At 33.4% G+C, this 21,631-nt stretch overlaps 1 protein-coding gene across 2 annotated transcripts in view; it reads right to left on the bottom strand.

Moving 5' to 3' along the window:
- LOC111064443 (ras GTPase-activating protein-binding protein 2) overlaps positions 1-11,370 on the bottom strand; it is a 56,000-nt gene extending 44,630 nt beyond the window's left edge. The window contains exons 1-2 of one of the 2 annotated variants that reach the window (XM_039420330.1): positions 11,142-11,370; positions 360-528 (exon numbers count right to left, since the gene is read on the bottom strand). In XM_039420330.1, coding sequence (XP_039276264.1) covers positions 360-457 — 98 coding nt within the window. In that variant the 5' untranslated portion in view covers positions 458-528; positions 11,142-11,370. Of the gene's footprint in view, positions 1-359; positions 529-10,572; positions 10,786-11,141 lie in introns of those variants that run through there. The other variant, XM_039420331.1, reaches the window with a different exon arrangement.
- Between the last annotated feature and the right edge of the window lie 10,261 nt (positions 11,371-21,631).

Below are 21,631 nucleotides of genomic sequence, written 5' to 3'. Positions count from 1 at the left end.
ATGTTGCGCATTTACGGCGAAACGCGGTAATAGATATTCATGAAATTTGACAGGTATGTTCCTTTTTTAATTGCGCGTCGACGTATATACAAGGTTTTTTGGAAATTTTGTATTTCAAGGATAATGTGAAAGGAAAAAGGAGCCTCCTTCATAAGCCAATATTAGAGTAAAAATCAAACTATAAAATTATTCATCATAAATCAGCTGACAAGTAATTACACAGATGTGTGGAGATCTGCAGAAGCCAGTCTATTGCTGTATTTCCATAAGGTCTATAGTTTCAATCAGGTACTTGTGGATGAGAATATTGCGTGAGGTCTACTGTTCACAAAACTACTAGTACAATGGATGAAACTTACCGATGCAGATGTTCTGGCGACTGATTGAGTAGCGTGTAGTACTGACGCACAAACTCGCATCCCACAGATCGGGGGCTCGGCTGTGCTTCCATTACCATGCTAGCTTTGCAGTTGGAATTTTTTCAAAATTCGGATCAACGGATTTCACAAGGGCATCAAGGAACCAAAGCTGCAAAATCAAACAATTCACTGTAGCCTATAATATGCTTTCAAAATTCAAATTTATTTCATCAAATTGAAAACAATACAATATATATTACATAACAAGGTTCCATACAACACATAGACTCTTAGGGCCGTTTGCACAGTGTAAGTTCAAGCTAAAGCTTAAACCAAATCGGGTTTTTGAAATCTATGGGTCAGAAGTGGTAAAATTTTTCTAAGAAAGAAACAGGGATCAAATGTGATAACTGTTAGGAAAATTGAAGACCTGAAAGATTTGTAAGTCCTTTTGTTACTTTTATGTTATTCTATTATTTTTTGCATTGTTTTAAATTGATAAGCTATATTTTTATTTTTATTTTTTATACTCTTGTTTTCGTTACTCTTACTTTTGTTGTCACGGTGAGACCGAAGTACCCATTACTTGTAGGTATTTTTTATTAGTTTCTTTATTCAAAGACATATATAGATATTATAAGAAAAGCTCATTTCTTTCACATTATTCAATTCTCTTTATTGTTTTACATTTCTTTTAATCTCTCTATTACTAAATTGGAAATAATATCAATCTCTGTCTTTATTGCTAGAAGGCAAGCTCACAGAATGAGTATAAAAACAAAGTTCTTAGTATCAGTTCATTCTACAGTAATAATAAATTTGTCACATTCTTTCAATGTCTGATTCTAATCATGTTCTAGTTTTTATAAATCAGAATATCCGTAGCCTAAGGCAGAACTTTGATTTGTTTTTAGTTGAATTAAATAACTTTGAAATATCTCCGGACTTTATAATACTAACTGAAGTATGGATATCTACCGATGAGATAAACTTGTTTCGAATTGATGGTTACAATGCTTATGGTTGTTGTAATGATAACTATCGAGCCGGAGGGGTAATAGTTTACGCCAAATCACAATACAGATGTAGCATTTTAGGTAGCTCAGATAAGCGGTCAGCCGACTGTTTGCAGCTTAGTTGTTGTGATGATAACATTGAATTCATTGTTTTGGCAGTTTACCGTTTACATAGTATTCCAATACAGGAATTTCTCGATGATATCGATTGCATGATAGCTTCTCTAAAAGGAAAGAATATTATTTTCACCGGAGATATAAATTGCAATTTACTGCTTGATGATAGAGTAGCTGATTCTTATCTTAGCCAGATGGCTAGCCACGGATTAGACTGCCTTATAAATGAGCCTACAAGAATAGTTGGTGATAGTCAGAGTTGTTTAGATCATTGTTTCATCCGATTCAACCAAATAAAACAATTAGTTGATTACAATGCTATAGTACTGCACCTTGGAATTACTGACCATTCAATGGTACGTCTAGAGCTAGATATAAGAAAACGTTATCACGTTAAAGATGCCACGGAAAGAAGCAGCCTTGTGATTGATTTCGATCAACTGAAAGTAGAGTTACAAAGTTTGCAATGGGAGAGCGTCTTAGATAAGAACTCCGTCTCAGCTGCTTTCGTTTCGTTCACCAAGCTATTATCAGACTCAATAGATAAGTGTAAATGCAGTAGACCCCGAAAAAGTGTTTTTATCAATAATAAATTAACTCCATGGATTTCTGACTATTTATTTAAAGGAATCAATAGAAGGAAAAAACTGTACAAACTTACGATTTCAAGACCACATGATTTAAATTTGAAAGAATATTACAGAACATTCAGAAATAAATTAAAATCCGATCTGAGAAAAGCAAAAGAGCAGTACTACTTGAAAAAATTTGATAATTGCTCAGGTAATTTAAAAACTCAATGGAGAATAGTAAACAGCTTGATAGGAGATCGGGAATCAAAGCATGATGTTATAAGTTTAGAAATCAATTCAGAGACAATCACTGATAAAAAACGTATTGCTACAGAGTTTAATTCATTTTTCATTAAAATACCGCAACAGTTAAGACATTCAATTATTAATGTAGAGAATAATGCAGTATTTAATTCCCATTTCAAGTATAAAAATATTTTGCATTCCTTGTTTTTCATTCCCACTAATGAAACTGAAATTCTCAAGATAATAGCCGGTTTGAAAAACAATAAAGCTCCCGGGTTTGACAATATAAGCAGTTACATTGTTAAGAGAATTTCCATTCAGATTGCTGGTGTTTTGAGTAGGCTTTTTAATTGGAGCATGATGAGTGGTGAATTCCCTGACTGCTTGAAGGTTGCTATTGTAATCCCACTTTTCAAACAGGGCAGCAGAGAGAAACCAAATTGTTACCGTCCAATATCTCTATTGTCAGTTTTCACCAAGATTTTTGAAAAGATTATAAAAATTAGATTGATAGGTTTTTTCAAAAAAATAGATTATTTTAGTAAAAATCAATTTGGTTTCAGAGAGGGCCTGAGTACCGAAGATGCTTTAGTTTCATTTTTTGAGGATATCTATGAGAGTATAAATGAGGGTAAAAAATGTTCAGCATTATATCTAGATATCACAAAAGCCTTTGATACAGTGGATCATTCAATTTTATTAAATAAGTTATATGCAGCTGGGGTACGAGGCTTACCATACAAGTGGTTTCATAGCTATCTTCGAAACAGAAAGCAGTGTGTGAGGGTAGGGGGATGCTACAGTAGTTTCAAGAATATAGATTATGGTGTGCCCCAAGGTTCAGTCTTGGGACCTATTCTATTTCTTGTTTATATAAATGATTTATGTGATGCAAAATTGAATGGAAGGTTGACTGCTTTTGCAGATGATACTGCACTCACATATTCAGATGTAGCATGCAATACAATATACACAAGAATGAGCGCTGATTTAAGAGTCTTGAATTATTGGTTCAGCAAAAATTTCATGGTTTTAAGTGAAAAAACTAAGTACATGATCTTTAACTTGAGGGGAAATTTATTTTTTGATACAGATCTGTGTTATCATAGCTATTCCTGCTCTGTTGTTAATAACTGTAACTGTCTAACAATTAACATTGTGAATACTTTTAAATACTTAGGTTTAGTTATCGACTCTTTATTGTCTTGGAAAAATCATGTGGCGAAATTGAAAAAGGAGTTTTGTAGAGGAATAAGGAGCTTTTACATGCTACGGGATTTGTGTCCTACACGTGTATTATTGAATGCTTACCATGCACTTATTAACTCTCGTATGAGCTATGGTATTGTTTTGTGGGGTGGAACCTATGTCACAACACTGAATCCCATAATTATTTTTCAAAAATCATTTATACGTATAATTACCAGATCACTCAGAACTGATCATTCTTGGCCACTGTTTTTTCAGCTTAAGATACTTCCAATCAGAAATCTCTATGTTTTCAAAGTACTAAAGCTATTCTTTCTAAGAAGCCTCAATGCAAATCTTACTCGGGATATCAGATATGACTTCAGACGGGTTTTAGTTCAAGTTCCCCAATCTAATTTAACAATTTTTCAACATTCATTTTCTTTCAATGCACCTAGAATGTTTAATTTAATTTCAAGAAAATTTAATACCTCAGTCCCATTCAATATATTTCTTAAAAGTTTGAAGTTCTATCTGTTCACATTGAATGACTGTGAATCTTTTTTGAGGATTGTACATTAGTATAAATATTAGGCAGTATAATCTTATTCTTGAGTCAGTGGTTTTTTCCCTGTCTTTCTGTTTTCATAATTTAATTCGCTGTCCACTAAAACATTTTTGAATATTTTTATTTATTTTACTATATTATTTTTTCCATTTAACTTAATTTTTTCCATGAAAATCAATGGAAATTCATTCAATAACATTACAATTGTTATAATAGATTATGAAGACCTGTATAATACGCATTATGAAGACCGTAACACTGGTAAATTTATAATTAATTATTTTCACATAAATAAAGTTTATTTCATGTGTAGAGCGTAGCGGTCCTACTACTCTAGTCTTTAAATTTATTTTATTTTAAGAGAAGTGCACTCCAATAGGGCTTATGCCTAGGTGTGCTCATATTTATTTCGCTTTATGTTTTTGTCATCTGAAGCAAAACATATAATTTTCATCAGTATTTTTTTGTATTGTTAGATGGTACAATTTTTTGTAATAATATTATGTTGTGCGGAATAAATTATTTTTTGAATTGAAAATTGAATTGAATTTTTTTGTTTAAACTAAAATTCCGTTTGCACAGTATCAGTTTAAACTCTGTATTGAGTTTAAACTCTGGGAAAGTTTAAACCTCTAAAGCAGGAGGTTTAAACCAAATAATTTGGATTAACTTGACATCTGTAAAGATTCGATGGGGAAACAGCTGATAGTAAATTATTTTTCGACGGCTGTTTTTAATGCTTCTGTAGACGATAATTATAGTGAATCATTATTTGAATGTAAAAATAATTATAATGGAGGAATTGATAGAAGTTTTTAATGCTATTGATAAAGATGACTGCGAAGAAATTTTAAAACTGAGAAAAATTGGGCAAAAACGAATGATTTAAATTTCTGGGATGATACAGAATTTTCTGAACGGTTTTGCTTGAGTAAAGCAACTGCCAATCCAGTATTTGATTGAATAAACCACTAGATAGAAAATAAGACAACTTTCAACAGTGGTCTTTGATTAGGAAACATATTTTTAATTATACATAACTGAGATATTTTGCTTTCGAGAGATGTCTAATAAACAAGGAAGACCGTGGTAGATTTAAGTAGATTTACACTGTGCAAACGGCCCTTAAACTAAAACTAACTCGTTTTCAATCTGACAATGCCAGCTAAGCCTAGGTTTGTACGCTGGCTTGGATACATAAAGTGCTAAACTGATAAGAGTTTGTAAGGAAAAATGAAAATGCTTGATAATGTATTAAGCACATAGCCATAGACTAAGGGAAGACCTTATCAAGGGTTTAATAGAGTTTGTTACGACGTTTTCTCAGGGGCAACTTAATAAGCCTACCTGAGAGCTTCCTGACTCAAAGAACGCCTAAAAACGCTCAATGTAGTTTGGTCCATATACACCGTGATTCGAAAGGATTACCACAACTTTGAAAATTGATAACTCTGCAAAGAATAAACGGAGAGTGGAGCACTATCTGTCATCGATTCGAGGAAGCTCTGAAGTTTTCTTTATTTCCTTATTTGGAGCACCACCCCATTGGCACTCATCTGTCCGTGCCTATTTGAATGAAAACTATCCGAGGCGATGGATCGGCCGCCAAGCAGCTTGAGACAGAGCACTTCATCACTGGCCTCCAAGAAGCCCTGACCTCACCCCTAAGGGGGTACGTTAAAGATAAGGTGTATCGACCGCCTCTACCAGCTAACATTGAGGAGCTCAAACAAGAAATAACAGCAGCTATACAAACTGTTACGCCCGATATGCTACTGTGGGTGTGCAACGAGTTCGAGTATCGTATTGATATCACTCGAGTGTCTGGAGGGGGTCACATTGAACATTAAATTTGTGAACTTGTTTTCTAGTGGGGGAAAACTTATCTTAATACTCTTCATTTTGATTTACAACCCAAGTTTCTATTATGTTTCCTTGATTAAATACAGATTTTCAAAGTTGAGGTATTCTTTTTGAATCACGGTGTACTATAAAGTATTGAGCGTTTTTAAGCGTTCTATACTAGGCTATACTCTGAAATTGATTTATTTCTTCTTCTTTTACAACATATAATATAAAATGTGAAGAAGGCTCCTCATATGGGCAAATGCCTGTGAGTGAGGAGCGAATTCCAAATACAATTGAGTATTCTATAGCCTACTTATGAGAATGAAGACAAATCATAGAAAAGTAAAGATCTCAGCTTTTAGAATTATTGATAAATAATAAGCGACAAAATAATAAAGTATATGTTCATAATATAAGACAATATCCAATGATATAAGCGCGTTTATGTTCCAAATTTCACTGTCAACTAAAACCGATATAGTCCTATAGTGAGGTCCACGTTATAATGGCAGTGGAAGAAAATAGAACAACGTTGCCAATCCTCCTACTAGTCAATGCCTTCTATTAATACACGGTAGCTGATACAGGTTTATTGATGTAATATCAATTCTTCTTCATTCTCGTTTAAAACATTCAATAATTATATTTTATCCAGCAAGAAATTATAATTTTCAATAATTTCATAATGAATTTTCATGATTCAGATGAAATATTCTGTTAATAAATTATTAATTCTACATTGTTAAAAGACGATCTGGCAACAGAGCAAAGCGAGAAAAAGATAGCGCTATCTGCTTTGTTGGATGATAAGGTGCGTACAGATATACGCGCCGCGAACATGAGCAATTCACTTTTAATCAGCTGATGTCAAGCTTTTTATATATTTATCTTACCGTTTCTGTTAAAATAGATACAGTCAGCTGATTAAAAGTGAATTGCTCATGTTCACGGCGCGTATATCTGTACACACCTATAGACAAGGATTGCAATAACATCGCTTTAAGTTCCAAATTTCACTTTAAACTAAAGCCGATATAGTCCTAGTATTTCTTTTTCGTGAAGCTATGTAACGCTGGTAGTCAGACTCTCTTACTGTGCCGTTCTAACACACTTACCCGGCCAATAAACAGTAATAATAGACCGTAGTCTCCACCTAGGGAGTACAATACCTTGTATCTAGTGGTGGGACTTTTGTGTCCCAATGACCCAAAGATCGGTAGCAGGCGGTAGTTAAACTACCTACCTCCGCCTACCCTAGCCGGACAGGTAGATGGATAGGGGCCAGACCATAAGGTGGGCCGTCCACTGGAACCGACTTCGTCCGAACTAGCATCTGCCGAAAACTACCGAAATCGTCCGAACGATCCCCCAACAAAGAAAGGTATAAATTCTCGTCCATTGCAACAGGTAGATACAGCCTATTGCAACAGGTACGTACATACAGCCTATCAATTTTTCGATCCGAATTGAATGGGATTTTCCGGCTCTATCCGGCCGAACTAACTAGTCGAGCTGAGACAACAAAGTGTTCCTAACCTTAAATTGTTTCACAGTCTTGTTTGTTTTTTATGTTGTTCTGTTTTATAAAGTTGTAACGATGGACAATGAAAAGTTTTGTTCTGTTTTTAAAGTTTTTTAATAAAATTTTTAAATTTGTCAAATTGTGAAATTTGACAATATCTTTGTTTTCTTATTATTGATACGTTTGGTTCAAGAGCATGTTCCATTGTGGGATATGCGAGACAAAATATATCATAGGAGTCTGTGGACAAAGATTGCTGAGCAAATAGGATCTGGAGGTAAGATTATTGTAATGAATAACTAATTTAGTGGTTATTCAATTTTCAAAATCTCAATATAATTGTTGTTTTACGAAAAATGTTGGTGGCTATGATAGTAGTTAATTCAATAATCTCCAACTAGACTGAAAAACGGTTCCAATAGACGACCATATTCGGCCGAATTAACGGTCGGCAGATTCGTCCGATCCAACGGCCGAACGGATCGGTTGAATACGGTTCCAGTGAACGGCTACCCTAAAGTTCTCCCATGTAGCTACGTCAGGCCTAGCAAGTCAATTGGAACCGGACTGAATTAGCTGATAGGAATATTGAAAACACCAAACAAAAGAATGGATTACAGAATACCGGGTGTTTCAAAAAGAATGACCCAATTTTAAACAGTTATATTTATTTTTAAAATGGTGGACACAAACCAATTTTACATTAAATTACTCACAGAAGTATCAAGTTTATGATGATGTATTATAAATGTTCTATGTGTCGTCCTTTTGAGGCTCGGATGACATCTAGACAAATTCGTAGCCAAATTCGCAAAATGTCTTCTCGGACTATAGCTACTGCATCAGTTATCCTTGTTTTCAGCTCCTCAATATAAAGTGCTAAGGGAGGAACAACGTTAAAGCTCGTGTTTATGTTCCTCCTTCAGCACTTGATATTGAGAAGCTAAAAACCAGGATAACTGATGCAGTAGCTAACAGTCCGAAAACACATCTTGCGAACAGTCTGCGATGAATTTTGCTACCGTCTAGGTGTCGTCCGAACCTCAAAAGGAGGGCACATAGAACACTTATAACACATAATCATAAACACCCTGTACTTTGAACGACTTGAGAATAGGACCGCGACGACGATGAAAGAAACAATAAAGAAGAGAGGATACAGATGGCGAAAGGTTGAGAAGGATGGAGAGACATTAATCATATCCAGACCCAGCACTAGCTAACAGGACACGGATATGAAAGAATAGACAGTAGCCTAATTAGGTTCAGTTAAAAAAAATCGACTTGAAATTTGGAAAATGAACTACCTATACGGTACTATGGGATATCTTCTTAAGCTATCATTTCTCTATGTTAAATCAAGAATTTTAATTTCCAACATATTCACCAACCATCTTCAATGCTTTGTTCAACTCATTTTATATCCAAGCTAGGCTATGTTCTGACATACATTATAAAGATAATTTACTAAAATCATTCATTTTTATAGATTCATTTCAATCAAGTTGCAGAACTAAGTTTGGTTTTCGGTGATTCTTCAAAATTATATTTTTAATATTTCCTATTTTAGTTAGGTATAATAATGTGAAATATTTCTTCTATGTTTAGTTTTGAAGCATCTAAATTTGAAAATCTACTTTGTGAAAATACTTGAGGACTGAAAATTTTGTGGATCGAAGAACTAGAAGACAACCAATTTCGGACTAAGTGTTATCTAAATTTGAGAGAGGAATAGCACAAGGTTACCTTATTTTTCCTCTCCCTATCATTTTGATGATATACTTATTGTATAAATGAATAAAGAATGAATTAAATTGTATTAAAATATTGTGTACGGAACTAGTTATTTTTTATAATTGAAGGTTCAACAAGCCCTATTGACATAATTTATAAGTAATTTGTAGGCTATTCATATCTTGAACAGCAAATAAATTATGTTTGCTTTGATGGCCCAGTTGTTTTTGGACCTTATACTACAGAAAATTATTTTTAAAAAATTGATGACAATATTATCATAATTATATAATATATACATGGATATAGGCTACCTACCATAGAGCACTGGGTAATCTTTCATAACGGTATGAAGGTTCATAGATTTCATTGTAGGTTAAGCCCTATAGGTTCCTTCTACACTACTATAATTAAATTGTCGGATTCTAATCACTGAGAAGGTTTTCTTTCTAGAGAAGCATTTTTATTTGGTAGCATGCACCAATTTATCTGTTATGCTAGGTTTTTTCTTTTGTTTTTTTTTTCAGTATACTCTCATACCAAATCAAATTAGGCCTACATTTATCATGCATTACCGTACGAAATATTTTCTATCAAGAACTACAAGTCTCAACTATTTCGGACTGTGTGTAACCCCATCTAAATTTGAAAGAATATTACAAGGTTACCTTATTTTTTTCTCTCCCTATCACTTTGATGATGTATTTTATTAATGAATATAGAATAAAGAATATTTTATCTAGGCTAACCATTTGATAGAGCTTAAAATATCAATTCATTTGTGATGAGTTGGGTTAGGTCCAAGTGGAACAAAATTACCTATTTAAAACTGTGAGTTTATCTAACCAACTTAGTTTTATTGTTTAGAAAAAGTGGATTCTATAGCAGGAAGAAGTTAGACCTACCAATTTTCCTAAAAGTAGATAATTTTAAATTTCAAGTTAATAGCAATAGTTGAACATAGGAAAAAATCATATTGAATACCGAGGCTGATAATTGTGGCAACTTTCAAAGGACGAGACAATAAGACTAGCCTATATCTATTGTTTTTCTTTCATATGATTTCTCAATTTGAATAAAACTAGAAGATATATAGGTTAGTTAAAATTTCTAATAGGCTTATATGAATTGCATTAAAGATTATTTAAGGATAGAGGATAGCCTAATTCTTTGTAAAGCATTGAATATTTGGTCAGTCTTACAAAGACGTTTTGGTATTAGCCTACCGGTATTTTCGGTATACGGTACCTAAAGTAATTATTAGGCCTATACTTTCAAAAACGATTACATTTTCACAATTATCAGTGCATAATTTCAAGATAATAGTAGCTTTACATACTAGGTAAAGACAAAAATTTCATACAGTTTAATCAAGATAAGTTGTTTACCGTTGTGTTCAGACCTGTCCTGTAGATATCTAATCAAAACTCAGTAGTCTAATAAGCCAATGCAAAACGTTAAGTTACCACTTAAAAACAATGGATTAGGCTACCATCCTAATATAGAACAGGGATACAAATGTTTAAAATAGGTCTGGGATTGAACAAGTATGATTGAATCAAAGCTTGATAAATCCTGTAATGCTATGGGCTATTATATCTTCCAGTTACAAACTGTAACAAAGCCCAGTTTACTACAGAAGTTTTAGATTACTCCAAATTATGTACATCAACAAACTGAATTGATAATAATATTTAAAAGATAAAATATGAAAACTTTGTTGACTTAATAAACAAGCAATCAATGATAAAACTTGAAAAAAATTCAAGATAAAGTAACTTAGCCCTACAAGTAACAAATCTACTAAGAATTACATACGATTTCTGAATGGTAACACCACATAAATTGTCAAAAATAAAACATTTGTTTACTGAGAGTGGGATTGCAATGTAATATTCAAGGCAAAGATCAACTTTTAATTCACAGCAGAACCGTAAACCGATTTGATATGAATAATTGTTCGATACTAACCTCAAACAGATCAAACTGTTCAATAGTCTTCAATCGGCGATTAGGCGAACAACTTGGAAATTATTTTGAGAGAGAACTGTAATTTACACACTATAGAAATTGAATGGTACTGATGCAACTTATTAGCAAGATGATTTGAAAAGAACAGAATCCAAAGGCAATACACATGCAGTAGGCACACCAATCTTGAAATTTGCGCACCGTAATGCGCAGGAAGAACCGGAAATGTAGCCCACGAGGAGTGGGGTTCCAGATTGAAGGAACCGTGTTTTTAGTTGTGTAAACCATTTTTCCTCACAAACACAGATTAATTAAAGGCGAATCAACAAATTAAAACCATAATTATAGAGATTTTTTGTTCTTAAATAATATTTCATGTGAACTTTCCAACAAGACATTATAATCTCCTCCAAAAAATATTTTATACATTCATGTTTGACAGATAAGCAACCAATTTATCGGACAAAATACCACTGAAAGGAGATCAATTCCATTTATTAATATAATCCTCTCATTCTTATCTTTATTATCTTGAAATGAATTTTAAAAAATGTTTTGCAGTTTTGCTTTCTTTAATATAAGAACTGTATGGGCAGCGCAGCATGCATGTTTCTTGGCCCGGCAAAAACAAGTTGGGCGGGAAAATTTTCAAATTTGAAATTGGTTCTCATTCAGTCCAGACATTAGTCTGTGCATCTAGATTTTGTTTATTTGATAAATATCTTACAATCGAATGGTAATTTCTGTCATACATTTTTATATTCAAGTAAACCTACCAAATTTTGATAAGCTATACTATTATATCCTTAAAGAGCTGCTGTTTGCTCTATTATACACTATTATGTGAATAGAAGCCGTCACTTTACGCTTTTAAAACTCCAGTTTTATCACTTACTCAAATAATATATTCTACTGTATTGTTAATAAATGATAATAAAAAAGTTTTCTAGCCTGACATCATGATTCAACTCTTCAGATACATGACCTGAAAAGCCAGAAAAATTAAGAAAAAACCAAGTGCTCTACCTAGGTACTTTCCTACTTGAATATGTTAGAATGGAAGAAGTAAAAAAATGTTATAAACACAAATTAAGTGCCTAAGAAAATAAAAAAATAGAAGCAACAGAATGCCGCCTTCACATGTATACCAGAATGTTAGCCACGGTATTATCTTGAGTATGAGATAAAGATATGTAAAGCATTTATACAATATGAAATCTAACTCACATCTCTTGAAATAATAATCTTAGGCTATATACTTACATAAATACGAAATATATACGTCAAAGGATTCCTTTCTCCCCAAATATTTCCCTGAACGATCTGTGCTTCAGAGTAATTCTTTCGCGTCCATGACCAGTAAACTGGATTCATGGCGTAAAGTACATTAGACCCTTGTAACCTTTATCCATCTACCTTGCCTTGTATAATATTTTTTCATCTAATTAATTAATCAATTATTTATATATTTTTGCACTATACAGACCCCGTACATCAATCAACGTTTCTTTATATTAAGTCATCTACCACATGTACACTCATGAATCCAGATAACTTACTTTTACAATATTATTTTTTCCAAATTTATACAAAAAATCTGGTGTGGCGCACTCACACAACTTTCCTTGCCGTTATGAAAATTGATCACCTGACGCTAGTGTTCCCGCGCATCTTAAGTCTACTATTCAAAGATTTGAGCCAGCTGGTGACAGGGCAATAACACATGAGGTCTGATATCTATTTCTTCATAGTGAATGATTTAATAGAATCAACAATAATTTGCAATTGAATAATCACATTTTCTCGAATTTAAAGCTTATTTTCAATTTTAGGTGAAAATGTTACTGAACATTAATTGTAGAGATTCTCATGCTCAATCTACTCCACTTGATTTTTTCGTTTCAATTGTATCTGAAGCCTGATAATTGGGAATCTATCTGCATTGATGGGGCGAAGCTCCTGAAATTTTTACAGATATGGGACTTGTGGCAGTTGATAGAGCTTATCGATGACTATTTTAGGTATGAATTTGATCAAAATCGTTGGAGCCGTTTCCGAGAAAATCACGAAAAACCCTGTTTTTGACAACATTCTCGCCATTTTAGGCGCCATCTTGAATTGCATTTGATCGAAATTGTTAGTGTCGGATCCTTATAGTGAAAGGACCTTAAGTTCCAAATTTCATGTCATTCCGTTAATTGGGAGATGAGATATCTTGTACACAGACGCACATACACTCATACACACACACACACACACACACACACACACACACACACACACACACAGACCAATACCCAAAAACCAGTTTTTTGGACTCAGGGGACCTTGAAACGTATAGAAATTTAGAAATTGGGGTACCTTAATTTTTTTCGGAAAGCAATACTTTCCTTACCTATGGTAATAGGGCAAGGAAAGTAAGAATATCTGAAGGTTGAAGGAAGATATCCGATCAAATTTAGGAATGAAACTCAAAAATTGTTTTAAAAATAACACTTGTTTATTTGGTGAAGTCAGTTTTTCATGCAGAACAATATTAATTTATTTGAAGCAAAAAGCTCATTTTATTTAGTTACAAACGATTATCAAGTTATTTTATTTAATATAAATATTATGACAGATTGAAACTCTTCCATTTTCACTTTTGCTTTCCTTGTTCTATAGAATCATATTCAAACCACAAAATTCAATTACTGGATAATGCCCAATATAAAAATTACTGTAAATTATGTAGAAATACCTGTAAAGGTTCAGTATCTGTTCTCATTGGTAAAAATTACAAAACATAGCATATATTTGGAATACACTGAAAAACATTTCAAAGAAATGCTAAAATAATGTGAAGACTAAGAATTTAAAAAAGTAAGTATTTAAGGACAAATTTCAAAAAGTATTTTGAATGATCTAGGACAGTGGTCGCCAAACTGATGAGCCTTTGAGCTAGAATAGCATTTATAAATCTTCTAGTGAGCTACCAACGAATATTAGAATAAACAATGTATCTTTTATGGCCTATAAAGGTACATTTCTAGTATTGAAATCTACTTATCTCATAGCAAAAAGTACAACAAAAGTTGAAATTTACATTTCAATGAGAGCAGTGGAACTCTTTTTGGCGATCAAGTATTTTCTTGACGTTGTAGCCGCCATTCTGATGCAGTTGTCCAAAACATGTCCCTATATCGATTTTTTATGAATTTCATAATTGAAAAAGATGATTTTACACAAGGTAGAGCTGAGCATAGCTTTCAATCTCAATGCAACTTGAATAATAATTAAATATTTTTCTTTGGGGTCTTGAGGCAAAATATTTATAGTTGTAGAAAGTGATCTGAGAGACAAGATCATTTTAAAAATCCACAAATTCCATTTCAACTGAAGCCTGATCTCCACCAAAATGTTTTACAACACAAGCTGCAAAATCTTCTGCATCGATCTCTACAAAAGGAGAGTTGACGAATTGTCCCATATTCGATATGATTTTAAAATCTTGAAATCGTTGATCAAACTGTTGGCTCAAGTCTGAATTGTAACGTATTGTTGATTATGCTGAGGTGCTGTGGAGGATTTCTCTCGTCATTGATTTTCTTCAGACTGGAAAAGTGTTTATATTCAAACTGGACGACATTCTTTTCCCACATCTCAAGCTCCTTGGAAAACGATTTTACAGTTCAAATCATTCCACCGATGTCCTTATCTTAATTTAAATCATTCAACTTCTCAGTTATATCTGTGAGAAATGCAAAATTTTGTAGCCATGTTTCTCAATGCATGGTTGACAACCCAAGCATTTCTGTGAGCTACCAAAAACCACCCCACGAGCTACCGGTTGCTCGCGATCGACTGTTTGGCGACCACTGATCTAGGAGAACATTACAGTTGCTCTTTATCTTCAATATATTGTTAATCATTAACATCTTCTAGTTTATCTCTTTTCTGTATAGGGCTACTTGTAATAAAAATAGAAAGAAAAATAAAAATCTCAGTACACTTTTTGAATTATTTAATCACAACATGTTTCAACATTGATATCACTTGAAAATGGTATCAAGGTACTGAGATTTTTATTTTTCTTTCTATCTTCTAGTTTATATCAGTTGGATAATTCAGAAGTTTTTTGTCTAAAATAAGTTTGTGCAAAAACTAAGAAGATCAGGTATTATAGTGCTCTTTACAATACAACAGATAAGAGATCAATAAAAAATCAACGTAGAATTTGTGATCATAAAAACTGAACTAAGTTGACAAGAAGCAACCCATCACAAGAGAAACATAAAATAGATTTCTTAAAATAATTATTTTCATACTAGTCTACCAAAATAATAGAATGTTATACAGTACATCACCAACAGTAAAATTGTCATGGACATGAAAATAAAATTTGTTTTGATTAAAGTATTGGAAATGAATTACTGCTACAGAGTATGGATTTAAAATAAATGCTAGCCGATTTATGTTTGTAGAAACTACAATATTCACAACTAAAAGAAAGTAATAATAGATTATTGTGCATAACAATAAGGAAATAAAATCATAATACTGGATGTGAAATTTACAATAACATTGTTCACAATTATCACAGAATTACACAAACATATCCTAATATAGAAATCTGACTATTAATATAGATATCGTCTTTACAATATATGAACTGTATTCATACGAGTTACAAATATAAATCTTAATCAATCCAAAATAAATTTAATATTAGATCAGCGGTTGCTTGACTTATAATTATCACATCCTTCATATCAATTCCTTGTGAAGTGTTAAAATTCATCTTATTCCTAACCAAATACATTCAAACGAAAAGGAACTAAGCATTGGAATCAAAGACTTGCTTCAAATGTTTCATGCAAGAAGGCAAGAATAGAAAAAAAAACGAAATAGATTTTGTGTCAACCGAATTTCTGTATTTGATTCCAGCTAACAGCATGGTCCGTTCTTATAAAGTATTCAGCTTGAAACAAATTAAAATGAGCATAACAATGTATAATACAAATAATGCAAAGCATCAAGATATCAGTAAATCACTCTGGTATTGAGATCATCAAGTGATGTTCAATGCATATAACAATATTTGTTATTATTCTACTTAAGTAGAGATCTTTGGTTAAAAGCGTTAGCCTTGTTTTTAGTACAATTATTTGAAAAATACTGGCTTAATAGGAATTGGCCATATATTATATCACACTATATTATGATGAAACAGTAATATCAGAATTATGAGCTGATAATCGATTTGCTCTAGTATTCAAGTATTTCCACAACTCTGTATTTGCAATCTAAAGCCTCAACTCCAAAAGTTTTCCAAAAACTATCAAGGTTTGGAGTGCTATAAAGGATCTTTCAGTGTTAAGAACCTATAAAGGTATAAGAACACTATAAAGGTATAATAACACTATAAATAAGGTTGCCACAGTTAATGATAACTAGGAGTGCTATAGAGGTTCCTTCTCTGTTATAAGAATCTTTCACTATAAACATATACGAAGAATCAAGTCAAAATATTTAGCTGCCATGGTTTCATCAAATTCCAGCTACCCAGACAAAGTTGCGCCAGCTAGTTCTTCGTTAAACTAGGTATATCAACAATAATTGACCATTATAAAACATAAAGTAAGACTTTACAGGAAGATTATAGTCAAAAAAGTAAAGTGAGGTCCACGTTATAATGGCAGTAGAGAAAGATAGGAGAACAATGTTGCCGATCCTCACTGTCTTGCCAATGCCTTCTTGACGGTAGCTGATACAGGTTTATTAATGTAATATTAATTGGTCATTCTCGTTTAAAAAAATCCATTATATCTTATTAAGCAATGAGTTCTATTTTTCAATAATTTCATAATGAATTTTCATAATTGGGATGAAATATTTTGTTAATTCTACATTGTTGAATGACGATCTGGCAACAGAGCAAATCGAGAAAGAGATAGCGCTATCTGTTTTGTTAAATGGTAGACAAGGATAGCAATAGCATGGCTAATCAAACACTGCCATTATAACGTGGGCCTCACTGTAGATATGCCAACAATAAATTGACGGAAATTGTAAAACAGATAAGTAAGACCATAGAGAAACAATAGCATAAGTAGATATCCCATGGTATAGGGCGTTTATGTCGCAACTTTTACTGTTATCTCAAGCCGATAGTCCACGTGTTTCTTTCCTGTGAAGCTTTATGACGCTGGTAGTCTCTCATATTGTGCCGTTCATACACTCTTACCCGGTCAAAACAGTAAAAATCGACAATAATCGACAGTAATAGGCTTGAGATAACAGTAAGTTGCGACATAAACGCCATATACCATGGGATATCTACTTACGCTATTGTTTCTCTATGGTAAGACTATACAGTCAGTAAGATTATAGTCAAAAAAGTAAGTAGTTATTAACATATCACACTGATAGCAAATGAAGTGATCACTTCGGTTAATCTAAGAAAATAAAATGCATTGATTTAGCTACTTGTATAGCTTCGTACATACTTATGCGCCACGAACACACCCAACCCGCTTTCCATCAGCTGATGCTGAGCTTCTTAAACGAGCGAAGTGAGGTCTAAGATTCAAGCCGACGGTTTGGCATTTCTCTTAATGTTTATATGTTGCGCATTTACGGCGAAACGCGGTAATAGATTTTTATGAAATTTGACAGGTGTGTTCCTTTTTTAATTGCGCGTCGACGTATATAAAAGGTTTTTGGAAATTTTGCATTTCAAGGATAATATAAAAGAAAAAAAAGCCTCCCTCATACGCCAATAATAGAGTAAAAATCAGACTATAGAATTATTCATCATAAATCAGCTGATAAGTGATTACACAGATGTGTGGAGAAGCCAGTCTATTGCTGTATTTCCATCAGTTCTATAGTTTCAATCAGGTACGTGTGGATGAGAATACTGCTTGAGGTCTACTGTTCACAGAACTACTAGTTATTTTAGTGAAAACATAACAACAGGTCAATGTAACTTACTGAGCGCGAGGTCTACTTTTTTTATTAGCATGAGCAAAAGGTTTTGCTCACGTTTATTCATAGAAAATGAAGCAAATGCTCCATATTTTAGAATTATAAGAAAATGCTCAACTTTATTCATATAGCCCACTGAATCCGTATTATTGCAAGTGAACGTCGAATCATGCATGAGCCTAAAACCAAAATCTGGAAAGTGCCAGCCATTGTGACTTGCATGCAGCTGTTCACACTGAACACAACCAGCAAGTGCACGCTTTCAGTGTGAGTGTTCCCATCGGTCTTTCCACATTTTGTTTCTCATCTGCACGATTGGTCATGCATAACTAGGCTTGCACTTGCACATTAACGCATTCAATAAGATCACACACTTAATCCAGTTACACACACATCGATTCTTGGACGTAAAATTTTTTTGCCATCCTTATGAAATCTACCAGATTAAACGGAACTTGAAAAATCTGGTGTGGCGCACTCACACAACTTTCCTTGCCGTTATGAAAATTTATCACCTGACGCTAGTGTTCTCGCGCATCTCAAATCTACTATTCAAAAATATGAGACAGCTGGTGATAGGACAATAACGCTGGAGACACACGAGGTCTGCTATCTCTTCTTAGTGAATGATTTAATAGAACTAACAGTTGCCAACAGTTTGCAATTTAATAATCACATTTTCTCTAATTTCAAGCTTATTTTCAATTTTAGGTGAAAATGTTACTGGACATTAATTGCAGATATTTTCATGCTCAATTTTTCCACTTGAATGTTTTTGTTTAAATTGTATATGAAGGCTGCCAATTGAGAATCTAAAATCAAACTTTGCATAGATGGGGCGGAGCTCCTGAAATTTTTACAGATATGGGACTTGTTGCAGTTGATAGAGCTTACCAATGAATATTCCAGGTATGAATTTGATCAAAATCGTTGGAGCCGTTTTCGAGGAAATCGCGAAAAACCCTGTTTTTGACAACATTTTCGCCATTTTAGCCGCCATCTTGGATTGCATTTGATCGAAATTGTTCGTGTCGGATCCTTATAGTGTAAGGACCATACGATCCGAATTTCAAGTCATTCCGTTAACTGGGAGATGAGATATCGTGTACACAGACGCACATACACACACACATACACACACACACACACACATACAGACCAATACCCAAAAACCACTTTTTCGGACTCAGGGGACCTTGAAACGTATAGAAATTTAGAAATTGGGGTACCTTAATTTTTTTCGGAAAACAATACTTTCCTTACCTATGGTAATAGGGCAAGGAAAGTAAAAACATCATCTGTTTAATCTAATAGAATTTATAAGAACGGCAAAAGACGTACGTCTAAAAATCGATGTGTGTGTAAAGCCCGGTCCAAACGCTCAAGTTTAGCTTCAGTCTTTTGCTCAAGCAAAAGTCGGAGCATGTAAGTCGTTGCGTCTGGACGGTAAAACGGATCGGTCGGTCTTCAAGCTTAAGTCGTCAAACTTAAAATGTATCGGCCGGGAATCTTTTTCCATCAAACCGTCCGTCTTTTGCCTATCCACCAAAACCTAAATCGCGTAAAAATGGAGATAGAAAAATTGAGATTTCAGATTCGGATTCAGCGCCCTCAAATTAATAAAATGCCTCGCGAGTACTTGAAAATAAGCAAGTTTTTTTATCGATTTTATATAACGCTTTTTTCTTTTTTGATTCTCATGATACTATCAGATATTGATGTTGATATTATGAGTTTAGTTGTATCGACAATAATTATTGATATTAAAAATAATTATTAGCATTAGAATGCTAATAATTTGTTTTAAACAACTATGCTAATATCATTAAAAGCTTACCGAGTTGGAAGCAGAGAAAAGTCGGGAGAAAAAATAATAAGCTACATCGAGTTATCAATATTGCATGCCTCAATGATTGCAATTAATAGTCCATCCACACGACAGCTGATTTTTTACCAAATTACAATGGGATATTAATTGCATGCCAGTAATAATCCACTCGACAGCTGATTTATGATGACTGCATCAGAATGCTAATAATTTGTTTAAAATAACTAGCCTATGCTAATATCATTAAAAGCTTACCGAGTTGGAAGCAGAGAAAAGTCGGGAGAAAAAATAATAAGCTACATCGAGTTATCAATATTGCATGCCTCAATGATTGCAATTAATAGTCCATCCACACGACAGCTGATTTTTTACCAAATTACAATGGATATTAATTGCATGCAAGTAATAATCCACTCGACAGCTGATTTATGATGACTGCATCAGAATGCTAATAATTTGTTTAAAATAACTAGCCTATGCTAATATCATTAAAAGCTTACCGAGTTGGAAGCAGAGAAAAGTCGGGAGAAAAAATAATAAGCTACATCGAGTTATCAATATTGCATGCCTCAATGATTGCAATTAATAGTCCATCCACACGACAGCTGATTTTTTACCAAATTACAATGGGATATTAATTGCATGCCAGTAATAATCCACTCGACAGCTGATTTATGATGACTGCATCAGAATGCTAATAATTTGTTTAAAATAACTAGCCTATGCTAATATCATTAAAAGCTTACCGAGTTGGAAGCAGAGAAAAGTCGGGAGAAAAAATAATAAGCTACATCGAGTTATCAATATTGCATGCCTCATTGATTGCAATTAATAGTCCGTCCACACGACAGCTGATTTTTTACCAAATTACAATGGGATATTAATTGCATGCCAGTAATAATCCACTCGACAGCTGATTTATGATGACTGCATCAGAATGCTAATAATTTGTTTAAAATAACTAGCCTATGCTAATATCATTAAAAGCTTACCGAGTTGAAAGCAGAGAAAAGTCGGGAGAAAAAATAATAAGCTACATCGAGTTATCAATATTGCATGCCTCAATGATTGCAATTAATAGTCCATCCACACGACAGCTGATTTTTTACCAAATTACAATGGGATATTAATTGCATGCAAGTAATAATCCACTCGACAGCTGATTTATGATGTCTATAGTCTGATTTTTACGGTAATATTGGCGTTCGACAGAGACTTCTTTTCCTTTTGTATTATCCTTAAAATACAAAATTTCAAAAAACCTTGTATGTACGACGACGCGCAATTTAAAGAGGAACATAACATACCTCACCTGTCAAATTTAATGAAAATCTATTGCCGCGTTTCACCGTAAATGAGGAACCAACATATAAACAAAATTATAAACATATTTTCAGATTCATCTTTTGCAATTCTCGAAGCAATGCAACGTGAGAAAATTTGTGTCTTTTTAACAACCAGTCCCTACTCCAACGTGAACTATGAACTCTACCTTTCTTCCTATTTTTACTTTCCTTGCCCTACTACCATAGGTAAGGAAAGTATTGCTTTCCAAAAAAAATTAAGGTACCCTAATTTCAAGTTTTCTATACGTTTCAAGGTCCCCTGAGTCCAAAAACATGATTTTTAGGTGTTGGTCTGTGTGTGTGTGTGTGTGTGTGTGTGTGTGTGTGTGTGTGTGTGTGTGTGTGTG

This window comes from Nilaparvata lugens, chromosome 2 (genome assembly GCF_014356525.2).
Source record: "Nilaparvata lugens isolate BPH chromosome 2, ASM1435652v1, whole genome shotgun sequence".
NCBI classification, from domain to species: Eukaryota; Metazoa; Arthropoda; class Insecta; order Hemiptera; family Delphacidae; genus Nilaparvata; species Nilaparvata lugens.
Note: the sequence above shows the minus strand (reverse complement) of the source record. Positions and strands in the feature narration are given on the sequence as shown.